General features: G+C 48.9%; 1 protein-coding gene across 3 annotated transcripts; it reads left to right on the top strand.

The window, feature by feature from the left end:
* Nucleotides 1–1742: 1742 nt before the first annotated feature.
* CHST12 (carbohydrate sulfotransferase 12) lies at nucleotides 1743–10789 on the top strand. Of its 3 annotated transcripts, none has more exons than XM_005145264.3 (2): nucleotides 1743–2067; nucleotides 9026–10789. In XM_005145264.3, exon 2 carries the CDS (start codon nucleotides 9121–9123, stop codon nucleotides 10366–10368), a length of 1248 nt encoding a protein of 415 aa, XP_005145321.2. In that variant the 5' UTR covers nucleotides 1743–2067; nucleotides 9026–9120; the 3' UTR covers nucleotides 10369–10789. The 3 variants fall into 3 exon arrangements, with proteins under 3 accessions (XP_005145321.2, XP_033921287.1, XP_030901458.2); XM_034065396.1 differs by lacking the exon at nucleotides 1743–2067 and adding an exon at nucleotides 3563–3697; XM_031045598.2 differs by lacking the exon at nucleotides 1743–2067 and adding an exon at nucleotides 3754–3858.
* Nucleotides 10790–11368: the final 579 nt, after the last annotated feature.

Below are 11368 nucleotides of genomic sequence, written 5' to 3'. Positions count from 1 at the left end.
TCTGATCTTAATTTGTTTTAATATGGACTGAGTAGCTTTTGATGGGTAACAGAGCATATCCTTTGTAGAGAACTGCCTCAGCTATGCTTCTGTAATGAAGGGAGAGAGTTAGCATTCAGCTGGCTTCACATTCAACAAGTTGCTGCTCTCAGTCCTCATTATTCAGCCAGTTTCACATCTAAACCAGGCCTCAGCAAGGAGACCAAGATGTGACAGGCTGCACTGATCATCTGTCACCTTCAGTTGTTTTACTTTGTGTAGACACAAAAGGCCAGGATGAGTTTAGGGGAAGTGGATACCCAAATCCTATTGAAATGTAGCCAGAATCCTTCCCCATTCTGGCAAGGGGTGCTTACCATAATTAGTTTTTATTACCTTTTTACATGTGTGTATATATATGTCTGGAATTTTACTTACAATGCTATAATTTATGCATACAAAGTGTTTTTAAACTGTGCTCTGCTCCCACTACTCATAATGAAGCTCTCCCTGCCTTTTATAGAGAGGACTCCACCAGAGATGCTGTCAAAAGACAATGCTCTTACAAGTACCATCCACCAGAGCAATGCAGATCATGTCAAAGGATGGATTCTATAGAACCAAGTCAGGGGTGAGCACATGAAATACCAGGTCAGCTGGCTCAGGAGGACTACTGTATTCTTCAGCACTAGTTCTGTTGCAATCTGAACCTAAAGAGCTGTTAAATGCAACACAAACAGTCCAGCTGGGAAAGCAGACACATGGACAGAGGTTTATAGCCAACTTTTAAGCCCTTTTTGTTGTTGTTATTGTTGTTTTTTTGCAACATATGACATGGGCAGTGTTCCAGAATGAGTTACACTCCATTTCCCTCTTAACCAAAAATAACCTCTTAGGAAGAGAAAATAACATTTTCAGAGTGTACATAACCCTGGTATAATCCACATGTGAAGCACATTGTTTAATCTGAATGAGCCGTGTGACAACATACTGCTTCCCCTGAACATGTTGCCATGGGATTTCCTTCAGGCACTGATGTGCAGACCCTAGGGCCAAACTCACCCCTCCACATCTAATGCAATCTGTTAAGTCCCCACTTTGGCAATAAGACTGGAATTGAAGAGTCAGAAACTCACCCAAGTGCTTCATCTTCCCTCACTTGCAGGGCCTGCAGATGGTGCCAGCAGTCGGCAAAAGCAGCAGCCAGTCTCCTGCTTGTGGAGCCAGAGGAAAATTAAATAGGAGTCGCCAGGGGAGCAGGATTCTCTGTGGTCCCATGGGTTGCCATTCCAAGACTGCTAGACGTCAGGGAACCACAGGCAGGGGAGTGTGCCTTGAAGGGTATTTTATCTTCTATGTTGTGATGCTGAAAAGCAGAGGGATGATTCAAAGGGGGGAGAGGGACTTTTATGTTATACTTTTCCCATATCCCCACTGCAAGACTCTTCTCTGCACTGCATGCTTTAGCTGTTAGCTTTACTTTAAGGCAAGCAGTGTGTTAACAGAGTCGAAGAGGAAGCCCTCATTTTCCCAGCAGTGTTTGCCTCCCAGAAGATGTCAGCATGGAGCCCAAGCCGCCTTTCTTCCCGGGGCAAAAGTGTGGATGCCACCCATGCATCCAAAAGGCTCCCTGACTATTAAAACCAAATGTAAATGCCTGAGAAATAGTTCTGCCCGTTCTTCCCTGCTGTCCCTGTGTGTTGCTGTGAAGCTGGGAGGTGTAACACGCCTGGAATGCTGTTTGGGTGAGCAGATGTTTGGCTGTGAGAGCAGCCAGAGATTGCTCTAAGCTCTTTTCTATCGACAGAGCATTTCAGATGTGACTGCAGCCAGAAGGAGCATGGTGATAGGTGAAGACCCTGATAAGAGCTAGCCTGGAGGTAAACCACGGGAACGTGTTTTTCTCCTTGGAACAAACATCTCCAACCATCAGCCTCTTCCATATGGGGCTTTTTAACGCTATTTTCTCTGCTTTTCAAATGTGCTGTTGAATGAAGCCCTTTTGGTCACTGCACTGAATAAACAGTGACTCCATGCCCCAAACAGGAGTGGCTTCCCTCCTAGGTCTGCTGAAGATGACGATTTCAGGTAGGTTTGTGTGTTTTCTCAAACGAAGTCTCCTTTAGATTCTTTCTGACTTGCTGTGTGACATTGCACACACTCCGCATTCCTCTCTACCTCTTGCTTTGCTGTTGGGAAGATGAGGGATAGCTCTCTCCAGGGATGAGGAATCTCAGATTACTTGTAAATATAAACACCATAAAGTCCTGAAGTGGGGGTGCAACACAAGTATAGCAAGCGGCCGATTTTCCTTAGGAAACAGCAGCAGGAAGAAATGTGATGGGAAGTAGATCAGGAATACTTGTCCCTCGTGGCTGACTCTCAGACAAACAACAACACGAAAACTCAACACACAGATAAAATAAGCACAGGCTATGTGCAAAACAAACCTGTGCCAGCAGGACTGGAGCCAAGCCTGTATTTACAGGACCGCACATGACCCGCAAACAGCGAAGGACCAGCAGTGAGGGAAAGCAGTTTTCCAAGCGTATACATCTCCGCTACATACCTTTGGGCTGAATCACCATCAAAACTGCTCAGAGTTGTTTCCTACAAAGAGTGCGACATCTGAGCCAAAGACATTCGTTTGAGGCTGTATCTCTTAAGGGGAGGTTGTATGACAAAGAGTTTGATCCTTTGCCATGACTGTTGTGAAGAGCACAGAGCCAGGGGCTGTGCTAATCTCTCTGTTTGCAAAACATACATTTTAGGTCTGTTAACAAATGTAGACGTTGGGGATTGAGATGTCGGAGGTAGAACCTGTATGTAATCATTTGTAGCTTTGATAACTGCTGCAGAAGGGCTGCAGCCCATCTACCGCACCAAGCGGGACCACACTCATCCTCAGCGCTGGGGCAATGGGGTTTTTGCTTTGTTTCTTCTCGATCACAAGTGATAAAAGGGAACTTAAACTGGGCTTTTCCAGCTGCATTTTCTAGCCTTGCTGTATACAGTTATCTACATTTTAGTTTTAATATTCTGCTGTGCTAGAACCCAAAGGCTGGGGTTTCTTCCACAAGCCAGTTCGGACCTGGCTCCATCTAACCATCAGCTCCAGCAAGCAGCGATGTCGGGTCTTGGGATGCTGTGTCCACCTCAGGACAAGGACTGTGGCCCCACCATCCATTACTGTCTCTCTCACCCTGCCTCTGGGACAGCGCAGGCAGTGGAGCGGGATTCTACCTATGCAGCCCAGAGCCCCTCAATGTGCAAGGAAATTAAACCCTCATGCAGTCTTATACCATGGCAGGGGCTTGGACCAGTTCACCTCTGAAGGTCCCTATGCTGTAATTCAGCGCTTGCTCCCCGGGCTTCTCCACAGCGGCCCCGGCCTCGCTGCGGGAGCGCGCCGGGGGCTGGACCGGAGCAGCCCCTCCGCTCCCGGCGGGGCCTACGGGCTCCTCCGAGCCCCGAGCCCCCGTAGCCTCCAGCCCCGCGGCCCCGGGGGCCCCCAGCGGCGGCGAGCAGCGGGGAGGCGCCGGCTCAGGGCGGGCCCGGGCCTCCCGCCGCCGGGCGGAGCAGCGCCTGCGCCAAGGCCCCGCGGGGACCCCCGTGCCCGGCGTCTCGCGAGAGGCGGCGCCCGGGTAGCGGCGGGACGGGGCCGGAGGAGGAGGAGGAGGAGGAAGAGCCGAGGAAGGCTGCGCTGCCCGGGCGGGAGGTGAGGACGGGGCGGGCACGGCCTGGAGCGGGGCCTGAGGGGAGGGGTTGGGCGGCGGCGGGGCGAGGGTGAGGCGGTGCCGGCCGCGGGTGCCGCCCCGGGGCCGCTCCGGTTATGAGCTGCAGCCGAGTCCCTCCGTGCTTCCCTCCGGTGTGTGCCAGGTAAAGGGAGAGCCGCGTCGTGAGCGGGGCCGGGCAGCGCTGCTCATCCTCGGACCTCGGTGGTGGAGGGAGGTGGTTGGGGCTGTGGGTAGCTCCTCGTCTCCGAGCCACCCATCGCCGGCTTTCCCTGCTCTGCCGCCGGTGCTGGGCCCGAGGCTGGGAGCAGCCGCTTGTGCAGCTGCCCTGTGTTGCTCTGCAGCCTGTGTTGCTTCTGGACTCGGGAGCGTCTGCGGTCCCAGCGCCCGCAGAAGCGAACCCAGGAAGCAGCCTCCTCGGTAGCGCTTTCCTGTTGACGGTAGAGTGTGGTTTTTAGCCTTGCTTTACAGAGAGAACCGGTAACGTGGTTAATCCTGCTTGAACTTCATGCAGAAAACTTCGTACTGCACAAAATGATGCTTAAATCAAGTGTTCGTGAGGCAGATGCAGGCGGTGCGAGTGGCAGGGTCTGATTTCTGGCTCGTGTTACTATATAGCAAATGTGCTGGGGTCTTGTTGACTCAGGCTCTGCACTAAGGCTTGCTGAGACCCTCGTTATGTTGGTAAGGTCAGGAGCAGTGGGTGTGCATGACAAAGGCAATGAACAAACAGGACATGCGGCGTTTGGGGAGTTTCCTTTGGGAAGTCTGAGGAATAGGGTTATTGAGGGAACTTCCAAGTATGGGTGTTGAAGACGAGGTGTCCGGTGGTGCCAAGCCTGTACAAACCAGGCTTTGTGGCAGCAATGGGAGTGAAGGCGCTGGGGTAGCTGCGTAGATTAGGGTATTCTTTGCTGGTCTCTAGCATATATGTGCTAAGTTGGGGTAGAACATGCAATGCAAGCCCTATTTTTTGCTTACACAGTGTATTTATATTGATGTAACTGCTGATGCTGTTACATGGGTTAAAACGTTCCTGCTGTGCAAAGGGTGTTAGGTTTTTGGAATGCTGGGGGAGCAGCAATATGGAGTGATGGCAAGTGCATGAAGTTCATTTCTGGTTATTGGTACTTCTGCTTTGGCTGGTGGGAGCTTGTTTTCCTGCACCTGGAACAGGTTAAATTGCTTCCACTTCTCTAGAGCCTCCTTATTCCCTAAGTGTAAGTGATGGCAGGTGTGTAGCATAATATACAGGTAAAGAAGGCTGCATGGATTGAGTGGTTGCTAATGAATGTAGGTACCTCAAGGGAACCTGCATTCCCAAGGGAATTTATTTGACTGGGGTTTTGGTATGTCTTTAAAAGTACTCATTCCACCTCTTTCTGTCTTGAGAAGCAGGCAAAGTCCAAGCAAGCTACCTGAAATCCCTTATCACGGCATTATGAGTGGATGCTGGAGGAAGTGAGATGGTGCTGAGTGCCTGACCTGTGCCTTGTGCTTCCCTGTGAGCAGTTAGGAGCAGTGGGAAAGGGACAAGCTTGGGGAAACACAAAGCAAGAAGAGATGGAATCTGCGCACAAGCCTTTGAAGGCACAGTCCCTTCAAAATCATTGCAGTTCATAAGGAGGGATCACTGTCCCCTGTCTGGTACATACCTGCATGTAAACTCCTTTATTTTCTATAGGCCTTACTGTACTGTAAGTAGCTTGGAGTTGCTCTCTTCTGCAGAGAGAGGCTGTGGGAGAATGTAGTCATTGCAAAAAGGCAAGAGAGGAAGAAGGAGACAGTAATTACTTAAGTTGCTGTTTGCCCTGAGAACAAACAGTTGTAATGGGTCTGTGAAGTGCAGATAAGGTTTCCAAATCCCTGAGGAGCTGCTTCTGCAATAGCTTTTGCAATAAGAACGCTGGGGACACATCCTCCTTTCTCCCTTTCCTGGTTTTAAATAGGAGGTGGTTATTTGACATGGCAGCTTGTGACAGGAGAGGATGGGCCTGGTGGCCTCAGACCTCCGTGTCTTTCTCATACCCATGATGGGGAGATGAGTCCTTGTTTCACAGCCAAGCGAGGTTCGGGTTGGAGATGATCTTGGGATGGTTGCTGGGGGACTCTGTAGGATTATTATAGCACTTGGTCTGTTTCCCGGTTTGCCAGCATCGTGTCACAGAAGCAGCTTTGTGTGGGTCCTGGTGCACGTTCTTGTTGGCTGGTGACTTTGGGTTAAACTTGAATGTAAATTCTTGGCTCCTCCTGGAGGCTTTTCCTTTTGATTCTGGCAAGGGGAGGATGGAGGCGCGTTCCTTCTGATGTGCACAGAGACCTATAATTTGTGCTTTCAGTCTGGCGTCTTTTATGAAGTGCTCAGGAAGAGGATGTATCGTAGTCAATAGGGTAACTCTGTGTTCTGGAGCACTTTTCTCATGAGGAGCAATTAAGCTGTGTTACTGCTCTTTTCCAGGGCTCTGGCACTGACAGGGTTAATAGAAGTGGAGTCATTTCGATTCTGTGCTGCTGCTGTGTGTCTTGGAAAAGCCAAACGCTCTGGCAGGCCTGCATGCTGTGTCCTGGAAAGCAGGCTCGAGCCCTTGGGGTGTACTCGGTGAAGCCACATTATGGTGGTGGCTTTGACAAAGAGCCCCCCTTCTGCTTGCCCGAGGAATGCATATGCCACACACAGTGTCTCATTTGCTCTGTCACTGCTGCTGAGAGGGTGATCCGTCCATGCTGGGGTGGGACAACTTTGCAGAAATGCTGCACTGTCTGAAGCTGCTCGATGTAGGGATGGCAGAAAAGGATGCTCCATGCAGCTTTCCGGGCTTGCTGCATTCCAGCCAGCCCAGTGGCCTCAAGCAGCGTTGGAAGCACAGTGTGCTAGGGATTATGTGCGCAGTGGGCACCCTATTCATCCAGAATAGGACACGGTCCCTGCCCTAAACAGCTAACCAACTCAAAAGCAAGAACAGATTCAGGCAACACACAAACCCAAAAGTGTGCCAAAGCAGTAGGCTTGGCAGTGTCACTCCATTATCTTCTGCTGTTGGACCGAGATCTTTGGCCAGAAGTGCTGACGCACATATGTAATTTGCCTCTTCTTTAACTCTGTGCTCTTATCTTTGGGTGCTGCTTCTTACATCTGTTCCATCCACAATCTTGACTAGCTAAACATAGGTAATTCCTGCTGAACAATACTTGCTTCTTGTTCCACAAAGTGGGAAGTGTGATGTTGGCAGGTCCTCTAGCTCCTCTTCACATGTAGAATAAAAGCCTGGCTCCAGGAGATACAATGTTTGGTGTCACAGTGCAAAGATGTGTTAGGCTACAGCTCCACTGAATTTCTGGCTCTCCCAATTTCTAAAGTTTAAATAAATATGCCAGGATGGAAAAAAAACCCCTAAACCTTCAGTTCTATGTTTTGTCTTTTGTTATAAGCTGAGGTAATACTTTGTTATGTGACTGTATCTGGTATTGTTCCTGTTTGTTACTAAATTATTGTCTCATGCTTTTGGTCTGGTATTTGAAACCAGGACTTTGTTAGAATTTGGCATCCTTGAGGCATAAGTGCATCCATGCAGATAGATGCTCTTTAGACAAGTCATTAAATGCAAGGCTGCTGAGCATATTCCCCTTGGGCATGACAGAGCTCAGCATATTTGGACTCTGGTTCTTTGAATCCTTGCCTAGGACAGGGTTGATGCCCTGTTAGAAGGGTTGTGTGTGAACCTTGATTGGGGAACAACCTTTGTGTTTCAGCAGGAAGAGACACCCGGTCTTCATTTCCAAAAGCTTTTCAGAGCAGCTTGTCCTGAGGTGGCTTTGTTTTCAGAGGTGGTTTTTGCAGGGTTTGTTCTGAAGTCGTTGGAAAGAATGGGGATGTTTGCAGAAAGGGCAGCTCTTTTCTATCTGTAGATGCTGTTCTATCTTTATAATCAGGGACAGGACTGTGTTTGGAGGAGATAGGAGTGACTACTTTCTGCTTGTCTTTTGATGATAAACTTTACACAGAGAGGCTATAGAACAGCAAACCTCTCAAAATATCAGATAGCTGCTCCTTGCTTTAATACATTGTTCTCCCCTTTAATTTGTTGTTCTACAGCCTACAGGGATGTAGGCACTGGCTCCTTGATCACTTGGGGAGAGAGCACGGCTGGCTTGCCAGCTGGCCTCTGCAGAGTGTTGGACCAGAAAACATGCAGCAGGGATGGGAGATGGATCTCCCTTGAGGAGCTTTCTGGTAGAAAGAGGCTGGGAGTCAGCAGGGAAACAGGTAATAAAAAAAAGATGGGACTTGTTGAAATAAAAATACCCCAAACTTGTTTCCCCCTCTGGAAAAGAGCTGAGCTGCCCTTCTAACAGCTATTTCTTGCCTGTCTTTGGTGCAAAAGAGTTGTTAGGGGTGGGTGTGATAGAAATAGGAATTACATTAAACTAGGAAGAGGTCCTCACTGACAGAATCCAGACATGGAGAAAGATTTACCAGAGCATCCTTAGTCTGGAAAAATCATTCAGCTAAAACTAAAAATTCTTTTAGAGACTTATTTTATTGATATGTGGCTCTTATAGGACTGTGTCCCTTTGGGTTTTCTTTGGTAGGAAAACTATAATCTCTGCTTTTGACAAAATAAGTAACTACTGAGGAAGGTTGTGGAGGTGTCGTGCTGGGCGCCTTCACACAGATAAGATGGTGAGTTCAGGTCAGTGATGTTCTCTCCACAGGGGCTTGCTTTAGCCACTAAAGCAACGGCATTTTCAGCTATGTATTTATAACTCCAATGAGGTCTTTGTTTTCCGTACAGTGGTACAGAGCATCTTCATGGGGAAATGAGACCACAGTGTGATACCACAAGTTAAAATCATGGGTGGAGCCCTCTTTCTTCCTGGTCTGTGCTAGATATGTTTAAAAGAGACCCCAGGGAGGTCTGAAAGGTAGCTGGCTATGCATATCTGTGTATAGGTGTATCTCTTAATACTCTCCAACTTCCTTCTGTAAACTCTAGGCCTGATAGCTTTATGTTTTGTTTACTTTTTAAAGTGAAAACAGAGTTTGTCTTGAAATCACATGGCTCCAGAAGCTTGAGGTTGATAAAGCCCCCATCATTGCTATGGAATCTGGTGAAACTGCAGCACATTATGCCTGCTTTTGGCCAGTTCTCTTTTCTCCACAGGGTCTCTCTGTGGGTACCTCAGACTCACACAGTTCTCCCCTGCAGAAACGGATGGTGAGCTCAGTGATAAGTCTCAGCTGTGCATGGTCATTATTTCCAAACCAGAGTAATTAAGGGTTCAACTAACTTTTCTTTCTGGTGCTGTTTCAGGGACCTGATCTGCAGCACCATGCTGGCTCCCAAGCCTCACTCTGCGAGCTGGAGGTGAATCCAGGTGAAAGCCAGCTATTACACTAGGTGTCAGGATGACCAAAGCACGGCTTCTCCGTCTCTCTGTGGTGCTGGTCTCCATCTTCATGATCCTCCTGATCATTGTGTACTGGGACAACGTGGGAACAGCTCACTTCTACCTGCATACATCCTTCTCCAGGCCTCATTCCCCTGGTATCACAGCAGGCGAAGACTGGGAAGCCTTGCCAGACGTGGATGAATTTTTGGCAAAGCTGCTTAGTTCGAGCCTGAAACAGAATAGCTCTACCCCAAGAAAGACAGAGCAGCTACTTGTCCAGGGCTCCAGCAAGCCTCTGGCAAGTAATTTGGAGGAGAATGTGCGGGGCTATGACTGGTCTACACACAACGATAGGAACAGCTTGGACCAAGAGCAAGTGCAGATAGAGAGGCAGAGAACGTTGAAGGAGTTTTGTGCCAATTCCAGCTTCACCTTCCCCACCAAGGAGCGCTCCTTTGATGACATCCCAAACTACGAGCTCAACCACCTGATCGTGGATGACCGCCATGGCATTATCTACTGTTATGTCCCCAAGGTGGCCTGCACCAACTGGAAGCGGGTGATGATTGTGCTAAGTGAGAGCCTGCTAGACCAGGGTATCCCATACCGGAACCCTCTGGATATCCCTCGGGAACACGTCCACAACACCAGCACCCATTTGACATTCAACAAATTCTGGCGGCGCTATGGGAAGTTCTCTCGGCACCTCATGAAGATCAAGCTAAAGAAGTATACCAAGTTCCTCTTTGTAAGGGACCCTTTCGTCCGCCTCATCTCTGCCTTTCGCAGCAAATTTGAGCTGGAGAATGAGGAATTCTACCGGCGTTTTGCCATCCCCATGCTAAAGCTGTATTCCAACCATACTAACCTTCCCACCTCTGTTAGTGAGGCCTTCGGGGCAGGCCTCAAAGTCTCTTTTTCTGACTTCATCCAGTACTTACTGGATCCCAGGACAGAGAAGATGGCCCCTTTCAATGAGCACTGGAGGCAGGTTTACCGTCTGTGCCATCCGTGCCAGATAGACTATGATTTCATCGGCAAGCTGGAGACGCTGGATGAGGATGCTGCTTACCTATTGCAGCTCCTCAAAGTGGACAGGCTGCTTCGCTTCCCCCCCAGCTACCGGAACAGGACTGCCAGCAGCTGGGAAGACAACTGGTTTGCCAAAATCCCTCTGGCTTGGAGGCAGCAGCTCTACAAGCTTTATGAAGCAGATTTTGTACTCTTTGGCTACCCCAAGCCAGAAAACTTGCTTAAAGACTGAAAGTGATTGGGGGGGGGCATGGGGGGTACATCCAAAATACCAAAAATGTTTAAAGCCTCCTCATTTTTGCTCTTAACTCCCTTCCCCATACAGGTTGGTACAATGGAATCTATTTTTTCTACTGCTTCCCCTTCCATTTTTGCAATAATGCCAGAGTCCAGGGTATTCCAGCCAGCTGTGCACATGCAAAAAACCAAACAAATGCCATTTTGGTTTGGGTTCGAATTTGATTTGTGATTTTTAAATGCCCCCATGTTTTGCAATGGGTTGCTGCCCTTGGTCACTCTGCCAGCTGTGTCCTTCAAGTAGCTTTTATTAATACTTTTTAAAAATTAATATATTTAAGATATTTAATACAAAGTGTGTGTTGTGGCAAAGGAAGGGAAGGAATAAAGGAAAAAAAACAGTAAAAGAAAAACCCAAGAAATGATGCTCCTGCTTCTGTGTGTTGTCTCAGGGCTGCTGTTCGGAGGTGCAAGGTTTGTGGAGCACTCAGATCTCTTTGGGAGTGGGGTTTGGTGGTGGTGCCATCACCAGCCACGCTTCTGGTGGTTGCTCTGAGCTGGGCTCAAGGCACATCGGATGCATCAGTGCTTGACTTTGCCAGACAGTCCTGGAAGGATACCCGTGTTCCATTGACGTGTGCTGAGAGCACCAGGGTCACAGGAAGGAAATGACAGTTGGGAGCAACGATGCCAAGCCCTGTGGGGTGATTCAGGATGTGCAGGTGGCCAGCACAGTACCTCTGCACTGCTTCACCTTTCAGCTAACTGGTGGTGGGACTCCGCTTTCTAAAAAGCAGAGATTCCTCAGCCCATTTATACCTTGCTTGTATGGAGTGTCTTCCACAATGTGTCCCATTCCAGAATAGTGCCTGAGGCTTTGGGGATTGTGGCCAGCCTGGATGGGCAGAATGTGCTGTGTGGAAATGGGTGTCCAGGCATCACACTTAGGCATGAACACAGGTCACTGTATCACAGCCAGCTACAGGACAGCGAGG

Source organism: Melopsittacus undulatus, chromosome 8 (genome assembly GCF_012275295.1).
Source record: "Melopsittacus undulatus isolate bMelUnd1 chromosome 8, bMelUnd1.mat.Z, whole genome shotgun sequence".
NCBI classification, from domain to species: domain Eukaryota; kingdom Metazoa; phylum Chordata; class Aves; order Psittaciformes; family Psittaculidae; genus Melopsittacus; species Melopsittacus undulatus.
Note: the sequence above shows the minus strand (reverse complement) of the source record. Positions and strands in the feature narration are given on the sequence as shown.